The sequence below is a fragment of the Anabrus simplex genome, chromosome 2 (genome assembly GCF_040414725.1).
Source record: "Anabrus simplex isolate iqAnaSimp1 chromosome 2, ASM4041472v1, whole genome shotgun sequence".
Taxonomy (NCBI): domain Eukaryota; kingdom Metazoa; phylum Arthropoda; class Insecta; order Orthoptera; family Tettigoniidae; genus Anabrus; species Anabrus simplex.
In genome coordinates, this window is record NC_090266.1 from 686,263,646 (window position 1) to 686,287,811 (window position 24,166).

General features: G+C 42.5%; 1 protein-coding gene across 1 annotated transcript in view; it reads right to left on the bottom strand.

The window, feature by feature from the left end:
- Positions 1 to 24,166, bottom strand: part of LOC136863035 (zinc finger protein castor homolog 1) — a 610,435-nt gene that overhangs the window by 306,126 nt on the left and 280,143 nt on the right. Inside the window, exon 5 of the mRNA XM_067139355.2 lies at positions 3,398 to 4,297. Within this exon, the coding sequence (XP_066995456.2) occupies positions 3,398 to 4,297 (900 nt within the window). The remainder of the gene's footprint in view (positions 1 to 3,397; positions 4,298 to 24,166) is intronic.

Here is a 24,166-nt window from a genome sequence, read left to right on the forward strand (position 1 = left end):
CCACTAAACTAAATAGCATTTTGAAGTGAACGATGCCATAGTATAACCCTGAAGTGAGAAGTAGTTAATCCGTGGATAATCGGCGAAGTAGTAATTAAGTTTTCAACATCCAATGAAATAAAAATTGTGGGCAATAGCTTCTATATGGGAAACTTTTGTCGTGAGGAGAAAGATGTTCATTTGATAACCACAGTAGTCTAGAATAATTGACCGATTCCCATGCAGTTAACAGGTGGATGATAACTATAATGATCAAGATAATAACAAATACCATTAATTTTTCATCAATGAGGCATTATAAAATTAAAACAACATCAGCAATAATGTACATTTCAAAGTGCCCCATAACATTACTCCTCTGCGTTCTCCTAATGCGTTTCTTACCTTTACTATTTCGAAAAATACGTTGGCCACGTATTGTAAACGTGTTTTTAGTTTATAGCTCCACCAGGAGGGTTTTCAGGACAGTATATATGTTCATGGAAGATTACTGGTATAAGCGATGTCCCTTGGTCCCAACAGAAATAGTCCAACAGGACTTCGTTCTAAGCAGTATCAGGCAGTGCCTGACTTCACCGGGCTTGCACTGGAGTATTTCGTGTGAAGTATGAGAACTAGCCCGATACTGCTGTTTATGTTTTAAAATAACACCCACTTATAACATATCTACTTTTCCATTTTGAGTCCGTCCCATATTGCTAGTTTCAATGGGGTACTGTGTACTTTAACAAATCCAAATGCCATAGGCCTACGCTAAGCCAGGAAATTTGTTTAGAACAGAACTACCATATTCTTAGCGACAGAAAAAGGTGAAGTTGATGATTTTTCGTAAGCAATGACATCTGTAAGGAAGATTTACAGTTACATAATGAATGACATATTTACCCTAAAACACCAAATTCGTTCTCTATTTCCACGATGATATTTCTTGCATTACAGAAAAAATTCCTACTTCCACTCTCCAAGGATTAATTAACATTTTTTTTGATACAAGTGATCTGGGGAGAGGGAGGAAATTGGGGGCGGGGGTAGGGGTGGAATATAACTTAATCAATGGAGGACAAAGCATGACCATGTAGCAGGCGTCGAAAACGGGGAATACAGACAAGCAAAACATTCCGTTCATTAAAAATAGTTCTCTATAGAGCTCGAATGTCCAATTTAAGTAAGGAAGGGCAAGGTGGAATTTTCTCTTTCCATCCATCAATTAAAGGCCTATAACGTGTTTATACATTTTCAAGATGCTACTGTAACTCCGCGTTAGAAATGGGATACTTTTTTAACATAAAAAAATATCCTTCGTCCCGTTCATTATAAATATTATACGTCCTCACCGATAGTAAGTGGAGAGCTGCTTACGCCACTGGATACTGATTGTGTTTACAACACAAGTACGTAGGCATTTCGCTGAGTGAAGTGAACTGCTGCTACTCCTCCAACTCAGAGAGAGCGTAAAGTTACTACTACTACCAAATGTTTTCATTCCTCACAGAGGGGGAGGCGGACCTCTTAGACGGTGACTCCGTCTCTCAGGCCGGGAGATTTGTTACGGTGAAGGAGATGTACGGAGAAGATGAGGGGTTTGGCGGCCGTGGCCTGTACTAGGAACTGTCCCGGCATTCGCCTTAGTGCAGGAGAATGGAAAACCACGGAAAACCATTCTCAGGACAGCCTACGGTTGGGGCCAGCCGCGTCCACTTATGGGTCGAGACCCACTCTGTATCTACCGACGGCGTAAAGTTGAGATGCGCGAGGAATGATTTCGTCAAGTTTTATAAGCGCTTGGCAGAACCAAGGCACTTGGTGGGTGCGTAGTGCCCTTTTTGGGGAAAGATGGCGACATCTATCCAACAGAGGAACATTTAAGAATTTTTCCTTTTAATAACATCTGGCAGTTATCTCTACAGTATAATCGTAGTGAAAATACTTGTAAATTGAAGGGAGAGGGAAGCAAGGGAAGATATGGCCTCCAAACTAGAAACAATTGGCTCTAGAGGAACTTAGTCCATCATTTACTTATAAACGCGAATCCAAATTATTGTTGAGCTATACAATATTTACGAAATCATCTAATTAGGTAAATTAAGCTCAATTAAAACTAAATTCGGTAGATTTCCGGCCAATAATTTAGGAACCGGGCGAGTTGGCCGTGCGGTTAGGGCTGCGCACCTGTGAGCTTGCATCCGGAAGATAGTGGGTTCGATCCCTACTGTCAGCAGCCCTGAAGATGGTTTTCCGTGGTTTTCCATTTTCACACCAGGCGAGTGCTGGGGCTGTGTCTCAATTAAGGCCACGGCCGCTTCCTTCCCACTCCTAGACCTTTCATATCCCTTCGTCGCCATAAGACCTATCTGTGTTAGTGCGATGTAAAGCCACTTGTAAAAAAATATTGGGGAACGAATGTTTGACCCAATCACATTCTTTTCAACTAAGTAAATTTATCTATCGTTTTACAATTTAAGAATTACGATGTTATACAATACTACTATAATAGGCCTATGCATCACTTCATGCATGAAATATATTCGAATATTGCGTTCAACGAACGAAATTAAGAACTACAGAAATCCGGACCGTGAAGGAAGTTTTTACGGCATACGTTCTGCTGCAAATATTTCTGGATATTCTGAAAGATGGCATTCTAAAACTGTTCAAACGATCTACTTCCACAACAGCAGCGAGTTGAGGAATCGGTTAATTTGCTGTAACAACTGGTACTCTTATAGGAAAGAAGGTAGAGCAATAAGTTTGAAGTGTTACGTGGATGATCATTATACCTAGTCAGGGGACAAATTGTTTTATGCAAAATCCGAACCACCATGGTATAATTTCCTGTTTTGAAAATCTATCACGCACTGCCTATAATTCGAACCGTTGCCGTCATGTTGAGAAACTAGAAACGATGTCACTGAGCTGTCAGATCCGCCAGATCTTGATCATATTCAAAAGGAAACTTGTATTATCACAGCTATTAAACGCCCTTTGTATGTCTCTCTCTGCAATGACCAACATTTAGAAAGACATACTCATAACCCTTAGAAACAAGCTATGATAAAATCCTACTCACCTGTTAGGTGTACAATGAATTCGGTCTCGTGTCAACTGTAGGACGACAAAATATTCTTTCGTCACTGGACTACGTCTTACCGAGGATGTCATGAAACATTATGTTTCGATAGGATCGACACATATAGCGATTAATTGCACTAACCTATTGGAGCAGTATTACTATTAAAATACGTTTATTACCTGAAATTAAATTTCTCCAACTGGCTTCACTTCTCATCATGTTTCTTCCGAATCGAGGAAACTTTGTAACTATTTCTATAGCTTGTGTCTGGAATGACTTCTACACTTACTGATGCATAAGACCTAGTAGTTAAAACAAATAACTTACCCGAAGAAAAGTTGGCCATTGGAACGTTCTTCGTTATAGTTTCTGCCATATCCGTACTACTGAGCCCGTAAATGCTCAGTAGTTCTTTCATAGTGTTCTCCGCGTACTCCTTCATAGCGCAAGCGTCTGTTCCCTGCAGTGGCGGAGGAGGCGGAGGCGGAGGAGGAGGCGGCGGAGGAGGATATTGGTGATTTTGGTGCTGGAGAAAAGAAGGCGTTTGATTATTGTTGCTAAAAGAACCGAAACTCCCATTATTTTCTGAGTACATACGTTCGTGAGGTGGAACCGCTGGATCGAACCCGTACGGCTGTTTGCACTGTTCACTCCCTACTTCACTATTGTCATCATCACACGACTCATCGTTTGTTTCACTGTCAACTCTCGAACAGCTGAGATCTATTGGAGTTCCAACCGAATGTGCAGCTTCCCCAGTTGATACGATACTGGGCAAGCGCCTTTGTGGGGCTATCACAGGTTTCCTACGTCTTTTATTGGAGGTCAATTCTGTAGGCACTGAGTATGATATCGCACTCTCACTTAGATCTAAAGGTTTGTGTAATTTGTCATCCGAAACGTTTGATTCCACCATTTCGACATCTAAGTCACTAACACAGCATTCTTCAGCACCTTCTACTGGACGCATATTTGAATGCAACCCTTTGTCCTCCTCGTCTGCATAAAGAATATTGCGTGGCTTGAAGTTCTTTCTTTTGTTACGTTTAGGTTGCTGTTGTGTAGGTTCGTTGCTAACGCTGGGCGACCTCGGTTCGTCTCTGCATAAACCATCAATGTCCATGTCGGGGTCGGGCTCGTTGTCGCTCGAGTCCGACTCCGTCATGTAGTCATCTTCATCTTCTCCATTCTGATGTACCATTGTAGCAGCCATGGAGTCTCTGTCACCTGCCAACAACAACATGAAACATTTGCTGTAATACCAATTTTAAAAATCTGAACTTAAGTTTTAATTATGTCAAATCGACCTACCATCATGACATTGGATAAGAATCAGTATTTTGCTACCATCATTGATTCAGCATTGTCAAACACTAAGAACGTTATTTAAAACACCAGAGGGAAAAGAAACAATATAATTACGTACAGGCTGAAGGGGTTAAAATTACAGTACATGAAAAATGAAGAAAAAATAGTTCATACCACTAACTATATCTAGAACAGAAATTGTTCTTCAAAGGTTTTGGAAGATCTGTTACAATTTGGGCATATGATATTATGAGTTTGATGTAGTTTATGATTCTCAAACTAGTGAAAACCTACAACCTGCTTTCCAGTCATTGACCGGGTCAGGGATGGAATGAATGAACCAGATATAGGCTATTATTACAATGGGGTCGCCACTCCCAAGGTGATATTAATGACTGATAAATGCTATGAAATTATAGTGGAGAGTGTTGCTGGAATGAAAGATGACAGGGAAAACCGGAGTACCCGGAGAAAAACCTGTCCCGCCTCCGCTTTGTCCAGCACAAATCTCACATGGAGGGACCGGGATTTGAACCACGGTATCCAGCGGTGAGAGGCCGACGCGCTGCCGTCTGAGTCACGGAGGCTCCTCTCAAACGAGTATTACATAATAATAATAATAATAATAATAATAATAATAATAATAATAATAATAATAATAATAATAATTCAAGTTTAATGTATTTCTAACACCTTCAGTAGTCATATAAGAATCGCCAGCGTTAATTCAGCCTACACCAAAAATGAGTACCATGTTAATTTTTGGGGGCAAAGGTGGCCGGGCGTAGAGCTAACCAACCACTCTAACCCGCTTAGTGTCGAGAATACGTAGGCCTATAGTGGAAGACTTTACCCTCCACTCCTCCAAGGGCCTTCATGGCCTGTACGGAGATGGCTTTGCTTTGCTTTTGCCAAGACAAATTATCTCGAAAAGTACAAGTGTTCCTTCACTAACAAACACAGTCTCAACCTCTTCCGTAATATTTTATCTCTTCTTGCTGGTTACCGGAACCATAGGCTCGAGGAATATCCACACAGGAACCTCAGTTCAAATAAACTCTTGCGTAGTAAACATTTATAAGCCAAATATGCATTAGTGCTCTAAGGTGTTACTACTGCACCATCTTCAAAGAACTTCATAAATTAGAGTACCCAAAATTTAAAGTGACTCTTATAATAAACTCACTGACTGTCGACCTCAATTGCGTAATCGGTTAATTGTTGTCCTTCCGTTTCCAGGACAGCGCGATGCATCCCAACTGAGGTCGGTAATAACTAAGGGTGTTTAAATGGGAAAATCGAACGTCTCTAAAATTATAGCAATTCAAGGGGTATTAAGCGAATGACTTTATTGTTAACTCCTGGAATGAACAGGAAACGTATATACCTCTTTTGCGGATGATTATTCGTTTTTTATGTTCTATCCGCAGACGATAGTTGTACAGTCCGGCATGCTACCTGCGAAGTTAATCCATTTCCTTACGGTGACTGGTATAACCATTACAATGAATTTAAATCGGAAGCACAGTACTGTGACTATTAATACAATTATGATTTTGTAAATTCATTTTACTTTCGTAGGTAGCCTTGGTGTATTTATGGACAGTATATTGTTATTACCATCATCATCCGAAGGCCATTTCTCCAATGTATAGGGCCTCCATTGATTTTATAAAATAGGCTGTCTTATCCACAGGAAGCCTTAAATTGTTTCACGATTTAGGATAATAATAATAATAATAATAATAATAATGTCCACCTCTGTGGAGTAGTGGTTAGTGTGATTAGCTGTCACCTCCGGAGACCCGGGTTCGATTCCCGGCTCTGCCATGAAATTTGAAAAGTGGTACGAGGGCTGGAACGGGGTTCACTCAGCCTCGGGAGGTCAACTGAATAGATGGGGGTTCGATTACCTCCACAGCCATCCTCGAAGTGGATGCCTTGATGATATGTCCGAGCACAATATGAGGTAATGATCCGACACGACCACCCACTTGTTGACAGACCATATGTTGCAATGCTTTCCAAAATTGATCGAATGGTGCAGTTCATGAGACGTGAAAATTTGAAGTCTCCTCCAGGCAAATGCCGGGATGGTACCTAATTTAAGACAACGGCCACTTCCTTCCCTCTTCCTTGCCTAGCCCTTCCAATCTTCCCATCTCCCAACAAGGCCGCTGTTCAGCATAGCAGTTGAGGCCATCTTGGCAAGGTACTGGTCCTACGTCCCAGTTGTGTCCCCCGACCAAAAGTTTCACGCTCCGGGCCACTGCCCTTGAGGTTGTAGAGGAGGAATCCCTCGATGAGTCCGAGGGGAAAACCAATCCTGGATGGTAAACGGATTAAGAAAGAAAAAAATAAATAAAGAAAATAATAATAATAATAATAATAATAATAATAATAATAATAATAATAATAATAATAATAATAATAATAATGTATGTCCTATAATAGTGAGAAAGAAGAATACAATTTATTATTGATATCAGATAAGGCAGTGGCTTAGGAACACCTGGTAACGCGTTAAGGAACTGTGACCAAAGAGATAAGAACGAACTCGTTCTTGGGATTCGAGCACGATCTCTTCTCTGGTATCTTCGTCAGCGGACAGTAACATACTGTATCGGTACTTCAATGAAAAAAGTAATGTAACTCAAACATTGTTAGGAAAGCAAAGTCATCTCCGTGCAGGCCATGAAGGCCCTTGAAGGGGTGGAAGGTAAAGGCTTCCACTATCCGTAACCTCGGCACTTGATAGGGTAGAATGGTTAGCTCTACGCCCGGCCGCCTTTGCTCTAGGAATTAACCTGGTACTAATTTATGGTGTAGCCTGAGTGAATCTCAGGACATATGCACCTCCGGTAGTGGAAATATTTTTCTTAAATTTTTCGACTTCCTGCCGGGGAATAGAAACCACGTCCTTTCGGGTGAAACGAGCACGCTTTGACCACCTCGACCAGGCAGCTCCTTCAGATATTGTTGGTTGACAAAATAATAACTTCACATTTAGTTGAATTCCCTGGCGTCTTTTCAAGCAAAATAATCGCGTCAAAAGCTAAGAATATATGAATAAACGTTTCAAATTCAGTATTAATTAGAGCATATTCTCCAGGAAATGTGTTCAAAGTAGTCAAGCAGTTAAAGAGATAAGCTCTCACTCAGTTGGGTATTAGAGAAGACAGTGTTCACCTTTCTTGGTCATATTTCAGTAAACTTCTCGAGTCACAATATTGCGTAACATTCTAAGACCTCTGAGACCTCCCGTGAGTGAACCAGACTTATTATTCTTATGTCGGGGAATTTTCATATCAGTAAGCAGATGATTCTTTGAAACAATAACAATTATAATAGTGCAATGCCTTCTTCATGACTCCCATAAAGAGTTATCTTTCTAATGAGTGAATTCTTTGACCAAGGAAAGTACTGACTGCGCAACAGTCAAGCAGCACATGCGAACAGAAACTAATCTCGTATATCCCAAGGATAATCTTTCACTGCGATATACGAATTAGTCGTGATAATTTCTTACAACTGAACCTTTTTCAAAGAGCAAAAACCGAATATGACGACAGTAATAGATGTTCTTTAGATATTTCTTAAAAAAAAGCTTCACACGATTCAAGCAAAGAAATAAGGGATGTACACTCCTTATATTGAACTCATTCACAGCATACTTTAGGCCAGATATGACAAGCTGAAATGCCACCAGAACGCATACAGTGGAAACATGAAAGTTCAGAGCAGTTGACGCAACAACAGCAAGATTAGCGTGTAGAGACAAAGCATATCAAGATGTCCATATATGTAATCATTCACACTCTTCTAAATGCTTTTTAATCAATATACGCAGTCAAAGAATATCGAGATAAAGGACAAAAGCTAGTAGGTAAATGTTGTACTTAAATAATAATAATAACAATAATGATGATGATAATAATAATAATAATAATAATAATATAACCGGGCTGAGTGGGTCAGACGGTTAAGGTGCTGGCTTTCTGAGTCCAAGTTGGCAGGTTCGATTCTGGTTCAATCCAGTGGTATTTTGAAGGTTCTCAAAAAACGTCAGCCTCATGTCGGTAGATTTACTGGCACGTTAAATATCTCCCGCGGGTCAAAATTCCAGCACCTCGGCGATTCCGAAAACCGTAACACTAGTTATTAGAACGTAAAACCATTATTATTATTATTATTATTATTATTATTATTATTATTATTATTATTATTATTATTATTATAAAATATATGTCTACCCATTAGTCCCGTTCCCTGATACGGGGTTGGAGATGAGGTGAGATGAAATTATATGGCATGCTTTTACGGCCAAATATACTTAGGCCAATGTCAGTTGAGGAGCTAATGAAGATGAAATGAATGATGATGAATTAAACTGGGTTAGGAATCGGCTGTGCATATGAGAAGGAACTGCTCCGGCATTTAACTGGAAGTGAAAACTAGAAAGCACAGAAAACCATTCTCAGGACAGCCGACGGTGGGGTTCGTACCCAACCCACACGTCTCCAGAATGCGGGCGGAACTTGGCTCTACAGACTACTACTACTACTACTACTACTACTACTGCTGATTATTATTATTGTAGAAAGTACGCGTGAACTTCGAAGCTACAAGATAGCTCAGGGAAGTGGGTATATATTGTGAAGGTACTTACCGAGACAGGTTTGTACGGTTATTTTAAGCTCCATTGTATGGTAGATGTGTTTGTTTACAATTGGAACGACAGAATACTGAGTGAAATATTGAAAAGCTTGTGGTGAAATAATCTTGTTGTGAGCTGCCATCTTGCCAAAGATCAAAATCACGCACAAGTAGCACTGCAGTAGATGTACGATCGTTTTCTAGTGCAAGCGCTCCTAGCGCTCACTCAAGACACCATCCTCTCGGTTCAAGTCACGACCAATTAGACTCCCTCATTGGCATGATTGCAGAAGCAGAGATTCAGTGTGATACAGTGGAGCTGTCTGGAAGATCATGGGAAAGCATCCACAATGGCGGAAACGGTAGGAGTATTGACTTAAATCTGATAGATATCAGTCGGCAGATAACGGAGAATCAGTATGAAGAAGAGGTCCATCTTGAGACTGCAAGATCGCTGTTGAAGAACATTATGGCTATTCCTGTTAAGAATCTAAAACTGGAAATAAATAATAGCCTCAAGAATTTGGAAGAAGCTTTGGAGGCTGGAGCAACATGTAGGATGTCGTGGAAGAAATCTACATAAGAACTGAAGCAGAGATCAACTGCTACGGAGAACAAGGAATTGTCCAGGACATCACCAGTGACAAATGAGATGGAAGAAGACTAAGGAAAGTGGGAAAAGTTTATATCCAAGAAGAGGAGAAAGAAGGAGAGTGAGGATAGGAAGCACGAAGATATTCCAACGAAATGGGCTGGAAACGATCTTGAAGGTACAGCGGTTAGCGAGAGTGGAAAACGAACTTATTCTAAATCAAGGAGTCGTTCAGAAGCCGTAATCATCAAACCAATGAACGGTAAGACTCTCGCTGATGTTTTGAAGGATATCAGGAACGGGTGAAGCCGGAAAACAGTGTAGCAGGCATCCGATCTATCCGCAAAACAAGAGCTGGGGCTGTTCTTCTTGAATTCAATAAAACAACACATATTGAAAACAGGGAGATATTCGGTAAATCTCTGAGAGATGCCCTCGAACAAGATGGTGATGTAAAGGATTTAATCCCCCGAACTACACTGGATATTCGAGACATGGGTGGCATCACTACCGCTGCAAATGTGGAGGAAGCTGTAAGATGAGATTCCGGTAATCCTCATGGAGAGTTGAAAATATCGGTCACAAAACCAAACAGCTGGGGCAGAAACTTGCCATCCTCGAAACTAAAGATGAGGATGTTCAGAAACTACTGGAAGCAGGAAGAATTAAGATAGGATGGGTATACTGCAGAGTACGTGCTAGAACCATGTTACCTCGCTGCTTTCGATGTCTATCATATGGACACCTGACAAGAAACTGCACAGGCCCTGACAGAAGTAAGCTCTGTTTTAGGAGTGGAGAAGCTTGTCATAAGGCAGTAGACTGTAAAAATAATAATCCGCGATGCATACTTTGTACAGACAAGGGTGTCAATGAAGCTAAACGAAATCATGTTCCAGGATCGGGTGCATGCATCTTGAAATGGCCAACAATCACAGCAAATAACGCGAATCCTTCAAGCAAACATGCACAGGAGTCAAACAGCTAACGACCTTCTGACACAGCTGATTTATGAGATGGAAGCAGACATCGTTATTATTACTGAACCATATCAAGAGAGGGACCATCCATGGTGGTTTGTGGATAATCTTGGAACAGCTGCAATTTGGATACCAGATCTAGGGAAATTTTCACAAACAGAGCATGGATGTGAAGATGATTTTGTTTGGGTACAGATTGGAGGAATCACTATTGTAAACTGTTGTTTTACGCCAAATAAATCTAAGCCTAACTTTCAGGTGAAACTTGATGGCCTTGAGGATGCATTACGTGGAATGGAAAACAGACTAGTGGTCGCAGATGATTTTAATGCTCAAGCGGTGGAATTGGGTATGCCACAAACAAACTCCAGAAGACGACGTATAATGGAGATGGCAGCCAGAACGGGTTTGGTGGTCAACAAGATTGGAAATGCACCAACATTTCGACGGCCAGGATGTCAGGGAACAATACCGGATGTAACCTTCTCACTGGAGGATATTGCGCCTAAGATTACTGAATGGCAAGTGATTGAGAACTATACGGGGAGTGATCTCCAGTATATCATCTTTTGACTGCTCCAGGAAGCTCCTCAAGTAAGAAACATCTTGCGCAGGCCTGCACGGAGGAACATAGCCGGTATCGAAAAGGAAACGTTTCTTGCTGTAATACAGAATGGAATGGAGAATATAACAGAAACATGTCTTCGCTTTAGAGGGAAAGAAGCATCTGGTGTATGTGTTAAAATCACTGTGCAGCTAATCCAGCAAGCATGCAATGTCTCAATGTCCCGAAAGAGACCACGAACTAGCAAGCGCCCAGCGTACTGATGGACCGAACAGATTGTCGAACTGAGAAGGAATTGTCTGCGGCTTCGACGCAGGTCTCAGAGGATGAGAGGCCGTCCAGAGAATACCTCATTCTCAGCGGAGTACAAGTCAGCGAAGAAGGAACTCCGCAACGCAATTAGAAAGAATAAAGCCGATAAATGGTGGGCATTGGCTAAGGAAGTAGAAGATGATCCATAGGGACTAGGTTACAAGATTGTAATGAAGAAACTCGGGACATTTTCAACCCCGAGCATGGATCCGCAAACCATTAAAGTAATTGTGGATATACTATTCCCCGACTATCCGAAGAGGATTAACTGTGACGATGAAAAAGAACTGGATGATATACCCCTCTTCATAGTAGAAGAGCTGAATAGAGTTATTAGCTCTCTTAGAAACAAGAAGACTCCAGGACCAGGTGGCATACCTGCAGAAGTGCTAAAGATAATATCAGAACTCTGTCCAGAACTGTTGCTGAATATGTACAATCACTGCCTGCAAGCGGGTGTTTTTAGTCCCCGATGGAAAATGGTCCGATTGATTTTGATCAGCAAAGGAAAACCTGGTGGTTATAGACCTTTATGTATGTTGGGCACTGCTGGAAAAGGCCTGGAGAAACTTCTGCAGCGCAGAATTCTCTCAGCAGTTCAGCTAAAAGGGGATTTATCTGCTCGCCAGCATGTATTTCGGAGAGGGCACTCGACGATGGATGCAGTGTGGGAGGTGGTGAATACAGCAGAAAGAGCACAAACGGGCAATCATCATTCCCGTAAATTGACACTTCTTGTGACCCTCGATGTGGAAAATGCTTTCAGCTCTGCAAGATGGAGCGACATGTTGGAAGCTCTTGAAGAAACTTTCAAGCTACCGCAATATCTTATGCGCATAATGACAGACCGCTTCAAGGATCGCACTCAGCTGTATGATACGGAAGACGGACAAAGGACAAAACGACTGACGGCTGGTGCAGCGCAGGGATCGACTCTTGGCCCAGATCTTTGGAACATCATGTGTAATGGCTTGCTACGTTTGGAGATGCCAGAGGATACGAAGCTTGTGGGCTACGCTGATGATGTGGCTGCCTTGATAGTGGCTCGTAATGTTGAGATGGCTCAAATAAAACTGAACCAGGCATAAAAGAATAGATAGTGAGTCACTGGCTAACACTAGCAGAACACAAAACGGAGACGGTTCTTCTGACGAGGAAAGGGATCGAGAGTCTTATGCCAATGACTGTTGGAGAGTTAGTGATTGAAACATCTACGAGCACAAAAATATCTAGGAGTGACACTTGACTCCAAGTTCACATTTTGGAATCATATTCAAAGAGCGACAGATAAGGCAGTAAAATACATGACTGCACTTAGACTGCATGTAGACTGATGAGAAATATTTAAGGTCATAAATCCAGTAAACGACGCCTTCTCATGTCGACGGTTCAGTCAGCGTTCCTGTATGGCTCTGAAATCTGGGCTGAATCCTTGAGATTTGCGTGGTATCGGAGAAGGACAGCTGCCATACAACGGAGAGCAGCTTTACGTACTGCATGTGCATACCGCACGGTTTCTGAACCTGCAATCCTCACGATGGCAGCAATAGCCCCAATGGATCTACTTGCATTGGAGCGACAAGAAATCTGGCGTACCCAAAGAGAACTGGGAAAGAAATGTGCTAAGAAACATGCCTTCAGTCAACGGATGAAGCGATGGCAACTCAGACGGGGGACCAAGCGACTGATACCACGCTTGGATATCTGGGTTGAAAGGGTTCATGGTGAAGTCAACTATTATCTCACACAGCTTCTAATAGGACATGGATATTTCCGGAAATTCCTGCATAGATTAGGCAGCATGCATATAGTGTGACAACATCGATGATGTACTTCACATCTTCTTTGTGTGCGGCCACTGGATTATAAAGAGAAGATTTCTGGAAACTGAATTGGGAGAACTGACCCCAGATAATATTATTTCTGTGATGCTACGAAACCAGGAATCCTGGGATCGGGTGGCAGTGTATGTGGAGGAAGTCCTTCGTCAGAAGAAGATGGATTTGGAAGCATACGAAAGCCCGTAAAGGAGAAATGAAGAAAGAAGAAGTCTGAAAAACTCAATAAACACGACATCGCCCTGAAGTATTGCGAGAGCGGTTCCGGGGTGATGATACACATCGTGGGTAAAGGGTGTGTGGTTCTTAGTGGTTAAGAATCCCACACACTTGTGGAGTGCGGAGCCTTCACAAGTGTCTTTTGAAGATTTTCCTCAGTCCCTCGTAAAGATCTACTACTACTACTACTACTACTACTACTACTACTACTGCTAATAATAATAACACTCCTTTAAGTCCGTGAAACTGAAGTAGAGAAACACATACTAATCACTTCTGTATCATAAAATTAATTACCGGTATATCTAATGATTTTAATTATAATACAAAGGAGAAAAAGAAGAAAATCGTATACCAATTCCTCTGTTGAGCGTTTAATTGAACACGTAAATAAAATGTTATCACTTCCGTTTTATATTTACAAGTATAATTATTATTAGGCTACTAAAGCAATATTAGAAACCAAATTATATTCTTTTTAGTGCGTGAAACCGAAACTCGCAGCCATTATTCATGCCGTGTCAACCTCTACTCACTGCCGTCTTACAACAAGCGTGGCGAGAGGACTGACCTTCGGCCTCGAGGCACGAAGAGCTATGGGCACAGACTCATTGGCAAAACGAGGGCGAAAGCCACCAGTGGCCGCTTTACACAACGCTGCGTTAGGAAGCCATAATGCGTCGTAGGACCGTCATGGTCGAGTGCTTCATCTCAATCTTGTAATGTTTTTACATGAAATAGGAATGGTGCCACAGTAGTAATAGAATTATACACACAATGATGTGTGCCGCTACAGTAGTCTTAACAGTATGAAAGCTCACTTCATCTGCATCTTCTCCTTCCAGGTAACAGGAAAAGAAACAGATTGTCGCAGTGCGCATTGTTGGCTTTGACTCAGGCCTTGATGTTCGAGCCAGGCAGGGTAACTCTAATGATCAGTGGCCAATGGTACTGAGGTTATTTTTATCAACACAGTTGTATCGAAAGTGTCCGAAAAAATAAGTCCCTTGCTGAAGTTAAATCGAAAGAAGAAGTCTACGGAGAAGCTGCACAAATTTGAATCATGAGGATGAATTTAATGCGTAAGTAAGCCAACTCGCTTCTATCCAGACTGATGGGGCATGGCGGGGGTATAAAGGATACCGTATTTCTACGAACACTGTCGTGCTGGGAAGGTAGCAAGTAGTGCGTGCTTCATCAAGACGTAAGGAGGCGAGAACTATTGTTGCACGGGCAAACCCCTGACTAGTAATGTACGCGTAGCTATTAGGGAGGTACAACACGGGATCTGTTCTTAATACTCCGCAAGAGAGTTGTTATCCATGTGTCATCCAATGAATAGGGAGGATTTTATGGAAACAGTACCGACCGTGTTAACCCTTAACTACAGTTGTGCGGTCCCTACTTTTTACACCCTATCGGGCGAGTTGGTCGTGCGCGTAGAGGCGCGCGGCTGTGAGCTTGCATCCGGGAGATAGTAGGTTCGAATCCCACTATCGGCAGCCCTGAAGATGGTTTTCCGTGGCTTCCCATTTTCACACCAGGAAAATGCTGGGGCTGTACCTTAATTAAGGCCACGGCCGCTTCCTTCCAACTCCTAGGCCTTTCCTATCCCATCGTCGCCATAAGACCTATCTGTGTCGGTGCGACGTAAAGCCCCTAGAAAAAAAATTTAAACCCCTAATTCTAGGAACACTGTCGACATTGGAGACATGCGCGTCTCAGTAGCTTTCTCATTCTCAGTCTACTGCCTGTTACCACGGTAGTCAGTGTTGGAGGTGCTGTGTTGGCTTTCGTATTGTTAACGCGACGTCCAGGGGACCGCACGACTGTGAGTGTGCAAGTCAGTGACAGACTAAACATTTTGTTTCCATTATCTGTGTTTATTTGTTTTCCGTATCTGTTGATGACATTAACTGGTGAACTGTGTCTAGTGATCCTGGTCCATCGCGTGTGAATACGAACGATCCTAATTTTGATGAAAAGGTTTCGAAAATTATCGATGACCTAGGAAGTGGTGTATCCGACGTTGACATTTCTGACGAAGAGGATGGTGATTTTATACATAGCGAACATGACTCAGACCCCTGTGTCTAGGGCGAGAGTAAAAGTGGAGAGGAGATTGCCGAAGGAGAATCGGAAAGTGAAAATGATAGGAAATATTTTAATGGCAGAAATAGATTCAAGTGGTCGACAGTGGAACCAAACAGGAATATCAGAATTCCATCTCACAATATAATGAAGATCCCACCACTTTTACCATCTAAGAAGACATACCCAAGTAGACCCACTCGTTGCTTGGACTTATATTTTCAGTGATGACATGCTAAATGAAATACTAGTGTGGACAAATAAAAAACTGGAAAACATACGGAGAAAATACTTGAATACTGAAAGGACAGAATTGAGACCTTGTACATTATGTGAAATGAAGAGATTCCTTGGCCTTCTCATATACACTGCAGTATTCAAATCAAATAACGAAGACATTCGCTCTCTATTCTGTGCAGACGGTACATGTCGAGATATTTTCCTTATTACAATGTCATCAGCGTAAGATTTATGATCCAGGTGCTGCTATAACGAACATTTTAATGAAATTCAGCACAGAAACAGGGTCTAATGCTACTGTGGATGAAATACTAATTGCCTTTAGAGGCCGCTGTAAATTTAAAATGTTTATTCTTTCCAAACCAGCGAAGTATGGCCTGAAGCTTCAATCTCTCGCCGATTCGAGGACTAACTATGTGTACAACACTTATCTTTACTGCGGGAAAGGTACTGATGGAGCATGGCTTTCCCAAGACGAGAGGAAATATGCTGTTCCTACTCAGGCTGTCCTGAGGTTGTGCAAGCCGATAGCAGGTAGTAACCGAAACATTACCGCTGATAACTGGTATGTTTCAATTGAACTTGCGATTGTGCTGCGGAAGAATGTTTAACATTAGTGGAAACTATGAAAAAGAACCGAAAGGAAATTCTTGCATCTTTCTTGTCGTCGCGGAAACGTGAAGCTGGAACAACACTGTATGATTTTACCAAAGACATTACACAAATTTCCTTCGTGCCTAAAAAGGGAAGAGCGGCAATTCTCATAACAACAATGCATCACTCCAGAGAAGACGACATGGAAACTGGAAAATCTGAAATCATAGCCCACTGTAATAACACAAAAGGTGGTGTTGATACCGTAGATGAAAAGAGTGCCAAATACTGTTCAAGCCGCCGTACACAGCACTGGCCAATGGCTGTGTTTTTTCGTGTCCTCGATATGAGTATTATCAACTCATATATTGTTCACCAGTCGTTCAAGGAAAAACTGTACTTAGCAGGACGAATTTCATTAAAGCTCTTGCAAAACAACTGATTGAGCCTTCATTGCTAGAAAGAATAATGAACAAACGCCTTCCATGAGAACTGCGATTTTCTATCGGTCGAGTTGTGGGAGCCAAAGTAGATCTCCATGAAGACCTACACCAGAAGGACAAAGTGCCGAGGGATCGAAGGAAGACGTCAAATTTGTCAGCCAAAAAAGAAGAAGATAAGCTACTTGTGTCGCAAGTGCAGAGTTCCAATCTGTTTGGAATGTTCATGTAAGGCACGGCCTCTCAAACGTCCAAAATCACACGCGTGCAGATAGCGACGCAGAGTTCCTGTGCACAGTGCATCGGTCCCGCTCGGCTCGAATCGGACGAACGCTTCGTCTCTGGTCTACTCGGCTAAGCTCGGCTCAACTCGGCTCGGATTTGGAGCGCTATGGAGCAAGTGAGGAAGAGGGAGACAGGGGGAGCGAGCGAGACAGGCGCGGGGAAAAGGAGAGACAGCGCTATTGCTCCAAATCGAGGAGTGGGGGTCTGCACTCTGGTCAACCAAGCGAAGTCGTCTTTTACACCGTGCACAGTGCATGCACCGGGCGCATGCACCCTGAGAGGCCCTGATGTAAGGTATGTCCGCAGTGCGCGTCAGGTGAAGCTGAACATGGTCACTTTGAGTAACACAGATTTTTTCTGTAAAATTTATTGTTGAAAAAACTTATCAATTTTAACACCAGTGTTCCTGTATAACATTAAATTACAATATTCAAGTTTTTAGGAAGGAACAACCTTTAGTTATTTCGATTTGTGTCCATGTCTGCAAATTTTTATGGTAATTTTGAGTCTAATATGAACAGATTATTTTCACAACGGTGGAACTTCATTTTGTAAACCTGTTGCATTATATGTTTTACGTATTAAGCAAAAAATATGTAGTACAAAATGCAGAAAACGGTGTTAGAATTTTTTTTTATGTATTTGACCCTACCTTCCGAACGCGGTCCACAGGACCGCACAACTGTAGTTGTGACAGAAATATTCACGACTGCCGTTACGTCTGGCTCCTAGGCGGAATGGTCAGAAGAGTGGCCTTCGATTCAGAGAGTCCCGGATTCGTTCCTCGGATGGGCTGGGATTTGGCTTTGGGATGGGGTTAATTCTTCTGGGCCGGGTCTGGGTATTTAAGTTCGTCTTAGCATACATTCTCATTTACACACAACACACCACACTAACGACCAGCACAGAAACAGGCAATAGTGAATAATTTCCTCCCAATAAGTTGGCGTCCTGAAAAGCATACGGCCGTAAAACTAGTCTTAAACCACATGGAATGTCGATCCCAAATTAATAGACAAACGCGATAAGATGACGATGTACCGACCGCAGTAAACTTTTAATTTCGTCGTTCAATGCCACGAGTGGCATATGAGCTCATTTTTGGGTCTTAACCTGTCAAGATGTCTGCTGACCAGCCAGATGGCCCGCACATATTGTAATGCTACGTGGTCTGCGTGCTTGGCTTTCGTGACCGGGTCCACTGCCTCACATGTTGGTCACAGGACAGATACGAAACTTTCATTTACAACTGAAATGAATAGCGGTATAGCTGCTGGAACTGAAGTTTAACCGAACATGGAGCGTAGTGCCAAAGTTACGAAAAATGAAGTCTAGACCTTCCACTCCTCCAGGGACTATCATGTCAATGAAGGAGAAGGTAGCTTCTCTGTGTAGGTATGTCTAGAAGGTAATACCTACGTTTTTAAAGGTTTTCAGAGGGATCAAGCTGCCCAAATTTTGTCCGGAGGAGTTCATTTACGCGCCGGTAAATCTACCGACACGAGACTGACGTATCTAAGCACCTTCAAATATCACCGATCTGAGATACTGTACATTCGAACCCGTCAACTGGAGCTCAGAACCAGCCATCTGCCGTCTGAGCTACTCAACTCAGCTAACGGAGATGTCTTTGTTTTGGCGTTTACATAGATCAACAGTATTCGCCAATCGTCCTTAAACTCAACAGACAAATATCGAGCATTGTAGGTTTATTTTGCATTTAAGTGGCGGCATGTGCAATAAACCCCACAGTGTCATCCTCCTGGCTTTACAGTAAATCTTGAAAGTTTCCGTAATGCATCGTATGATAACCATTGCCACACTTCTACAGCAGTAAAACTCTACCACTTATAACAATATATCGAATAACCGCTTACTTTGAATAGTTCATTTGTCACGAAATGGTTTCACTAACACAGACATCAATACTATACAGCGATAAGGAATCAATAAATGTCGATCTTTTATACTTAGGTCTATTTGCGTTCCAATTAAAGACTGTGAGTGTTGTTTTTTGCTGGCCATTGTTGAAGAGGAACGATAACAGAAATATGAAGACAGCTTTTTATATAACTCTGCCAAGTGATAACAGTGACAACGTTCTGTATTAGTCTTGCCGTGATGCGGTACAATTAAACTGTTTTACTACTCAGAGTGAAGGGTGCACCGCGGATATGGAAGGTAATGTAGCCTATGCTTCTGTGGTGCGAGGGCAAATGCTAGAAGAATGGTGCGGCCCTCATAGAATAATTTTTGGTTCTAGGGTCGCGACTGTATTAGTCTAGAGTGAAATGTGACTATAATAATAATAATAATAATAATAATAATAATAATAATAATAATAATAATAATAATAATAATAATAATAATAATGTCCGCCTCTGTGGAGTAGTGGTTAATGATGTGATTAGCTGCCACCCCTGGAAGTCCGTCTCGATTCCTGGCTCTAGCACGAAATTTGAAAATTGGTACGAGGTCTGCACCCTGGAACGGGGTCCAGTCAGCCTCGGGAGGTCAACTGAGTAGAGGTGGGTTCGATTCCTGCCTCAGCCATCCTGAAAGTGGTTTTCCGCGGTTTCCCACTTCTCCTCCAGGCAAACGCCGGGATAGTACCTAAATTAAGGCCACGGCCGCTTCCTTCCCTCTTCCTTGCGCTTCTCTTCCAATCTTCCCATCCTCCACCAAGGCCCCTGTTCAGCATAGCAGGTGAGGCCGCCTGGGTGAGGTTCTGGTCATTCTCCCCAGTTGTATCCCCGACCAAATGTCTCACGCTCTAGGACACTGCACTTGAGGCGGTAGGGATGGGATGCCTCGTTGAGCCCGAGGCAAAAAACCAACCCTGGAGGGTAAGCAGATTAAGAAAGATAATAATAATAATAATAATAATAATAATAATAATAATAATAATAATAATAATAATAATAATAATAATAATCAGAAGCTAACTAACTAACCCCATGGCACAACAGCCCTTGAAGAGCCTTGGCCCACAAAGCGACCGCTGCTCAGCCCAAAGGCCTGCAGATTACGAGGTGTCGTGTGGTCAGCACGACGATTCCTCTAGGCCGTTATTATTGGCTTTCTAGACCGGGAATAATAATAATAATAATAATAATAATAATAATAATAATAATAATAATAATAATAATAATAATAATAATAATAATAATAATAATAATAAAGCTACCAAGCTTGATAGCTGCAGCCGCTTAAGTGCGGGCAGTATCCAGTATTCTTGAGATTGTGGGTTTGAATCCCGCTGTCGGCAGCCCTGAAGATGGTTTTCCGTTGTTTCCCATTTTCACACCAGGCAAATGCTGGAGCTGTACCTTAATTAAGGCCACGGCTGTTTCCTTCCCACTCCTAGCTCTTTCCTGTCCCATTCGTCGCCATAAGACCTATCTGTGTCGGTGCGACGTAAAACAACTTGTAATAAAAATAGAATAAAAATAATAATACTGGCGTATTAAATGCGGAGAGGCCAAGTACAGATCTTTCAAACTGACGCCTACAGACGACCTGCGCGTCTCTCAGAGAATGGGACCCTATCTGTGATAATTCTAATGTTTAAGGTGGCACACATACCCAGACCCCAAGCCAGAGTAATTAACCTATCTGGGTTAACATTCCCACAGGGCGAGTTTGCCGTGCGGTTAGGGGCGCGCAGCTGTGAGCTTGCTTTCAGGAGATAGTGGGTTTGAATCGCACTGTCGGCAGCCCTGAAGACGGTTTTCCGTGGTTTCCCATGTTCACACCAGGCACCTTAATTAAGGCCACGGCTGCATCCTTCCCACTCCTAGCCCTTTCCTATCCCATTGTCGCCATAAGACCTGTCTATGTCGGTGCGACGTAAAGCCACTAGCAAAAAAGAAGGGAAACATTCCTGGCCCCTTTGGGAATCGAACCCTGAACCCCTTGGTCCTAAAGCTATCACGCTCACCATTTAGCCATAGAGCCAGACGATACTACTACTACTACTACAACCAGGTCTTTTCCGGTTTCACTAAGAGATGGCGCCAGCGAACAGTACGCAGCGTATGAATTCGACACATACGTCAGTTTGATCGTCCGACATTAACCTATCAACACACAGAAACTGAGTCCGACAAACACTAGCGTCTGTGTTGTATCGTTCAGTGATCATGTCAACGTTTGTGCCTGAAAAAGAACATCTGCGGCACGCATTGCTTTTCTTATTTAATCAAAAGAAAAAGCCTGTGGAAAGTCAACGTTTGCTGGTAGAAACATATGGTGAATACGCTCCATCGATTAGAACATGTGAGACATGGTTTCGACAATTTAAACATGATGATTTCAATGTGAAAGACAGTGCTCGCTCTGGTAGACCACAAAAGTGCGAAGACGAGCAATTGCAGGCGAAGCCCGGCGAAACCGTTAATGCACAACGCTATTGCAAACAAATGATTAATTAAAATCACGCATTGATCGAAAGACGACCGGAATGGGCCAGAAGACATGGCAAAGTGATTTTCTTACACGACAATGCGTCGTCTCACACAGCAAACCCAATGAAAGACACCTTGAAATCGCTTGGATGGGACATATTTCCGCACCCGCCGTACTGCCACGACCTGGCGCCATCTATCACCTCTTCGCATGAATGGGGCAGGCGCTTGCAGAGCAGCAATTCATCAATTTCGAGAAAGTCGGAAAATGGCTCAACCAATGGTTTGCCGCAAAAGACAAGCAGTTTTTCTGGCATGGTATTCATAACTTACCTGAAAGATGGACGAAGTGTGTAGAACCCGATGGCCAATATTTTCAATAAACAAAAAAAGAATTTCTCTTTAAAATTACGTGTTTTCTTTACCACAAAAACAGGCAAAAAACTTGTGCATACACCTGGTGGTACTACTACTACCAATAATAATAATAATATTAATAATAAAGTTAAAACCGGGATAGTTGGCCGTGCGGTTAGGAGCGTGCAGCTATGAGCTTGCATCCGGGAGATAGTTCGAACCCCACTGTCGGCAGCCCTGAAGATGGTTTTGCGTGGTTTCCCATTTTCACACCAGGCAAATGCTGGGGCTCTACCTTAATTAAGGCCACGCCACTTCCTTCCCAATCCTAGCCCTTTCCTATACCATCGTCGCCATAAGACCTATCTGTGTCGATGCGACGTAAAGCAAATTGTAAAAAAAAAAAAAAAAAAAAAAAACAGCAATTTTTTTTACCGCAATTTAAAGTCGGAGTAACACATCGAAGGTTTTTGGCGACGCAAGGATGGGAAATTGATAGTATTGGGATGGTAACGGTTCTGGTCTTAATTAAGGTACAGCCTCGGCTTTTGCCTGGTGTGGAAATAAGGAACGGCGGAAAACATTTTCAGGGCTGCCGACTGAGGGATTCGAGACTGCCATTTCCCGAATGCAAGCTCACAGCAACGCCACCCAAACCTTACTAAGAAAAGCTGCAAACCGTCCAGACTGTACGGGATCTTGACGCTCAGGAATAAGTAAAAAGATTTGTGAATACTAAATATAACAATAATAATAATATCAGTTTAAAGACGTCTTAACTCCCACATTATCCTAACAGACGCCAAAATCTTCACGGCACAACAGCCCTGATGGGCCTCGGCTCCTCATGTGATCGCTGCTACTCAGCCCGAAAGCCTGTGTATAATGAGGTGCCGTGTGGTCAGTACGACGAACTTTCACGGTCGTTATTTTTGGCTTTCTAGACCGGAACTACCTCGTCGTCAGATAGCTCCTGAATTGTTCTCAAGTAAGCTGAGTGCACCTCGAACCAGCCCTCAGATACAGGTAATAACCCCTCGTCTGGCCGGGAATCAAACCCGGGGCTTTCGAGTAAGAGGCAGGAGAGGAAGGCGCGCCACCACTATAACACGCGGCCGGCTAAGAGATGCCAGAATATAGCAATTTTCTTCTTGAAGTGGTTTATAAACAAATTTACAAATACGGGACTCACCCATACAAGCACTCGTAAACGTCAACTGACTGTGTCAGGAATCGATCCGGCAATATCGAACACAAGAGGTGAACTGTTGAAAAACAACATGATATAAACGGCCTCTCACGTAATACACAGCGTTACTATAATACCTATAATAATGTGGGTAAGTGTAATCATTTGTGTGCAGGATAGAAATAGGTGCCCTGGAATATTTGAAGTAATGAACTCCAGCACTTATCAAAACTCTGGATGGAAAAAGGCTTACAGAGATACTTTCAGGAAATCCACTGTAGCCACCTTCGTAACTTACCGGTTCTATCTGCTCCACATTAGGACTGGGAAGTTGCATCAATACCCACACCCAGTCTTGGCCTACCAAGCTACCGTTGCTCTACCCGAAGGCCTGCCGATTATGGTCGGCGCAAAGAATCCTCTCAGTTGTTATTACTGCCTTTCTAGACCGGGGTCACTACCTCGCCGCCAGATAACTCCTCAATTATTCTCATCATGAAGGCTGTATGGACCTCAAACCAGCCCTCAGATCCAAGTAAAACTCCCTGACCTGGCCCGGAAACGAACTCGGGTTTTTATGTAAGAGGCAGATACGCTATCCCTAAACCGAAAGGCCGGCAGTTGCATCAATAACAGATACTACGTTTTCATTTCTCGAGCAGAAGGCTAATATTCACTTTGCTCACCGTATCAAGTTTGAAGTAATCTTTCCGAAACTCTGCACAAACTCTTTCTTTTTTCTGTTATTTTTACTATTTGCTGTACGTGGCACCGACAAAGATAGGTCTTATTGCGACGATGGGATAGGAAAGTACTAGGAGTGGTAAGGAAGCGACCGAGGCCTTGATTAAGGTACAGCCCGAGCATTTGCCTGGTGTAAAAATGGTTAACCACGAAAACCATCTTCAGGGCTGCCGACTGTCGTGCTCGAACCCACTATCTCTGGAGTACAAGCCGATAACCGCACAAACAATTACCACAAACCCTACTAATTTAATATTTCTTCCTTTCCTTCATTACCGAC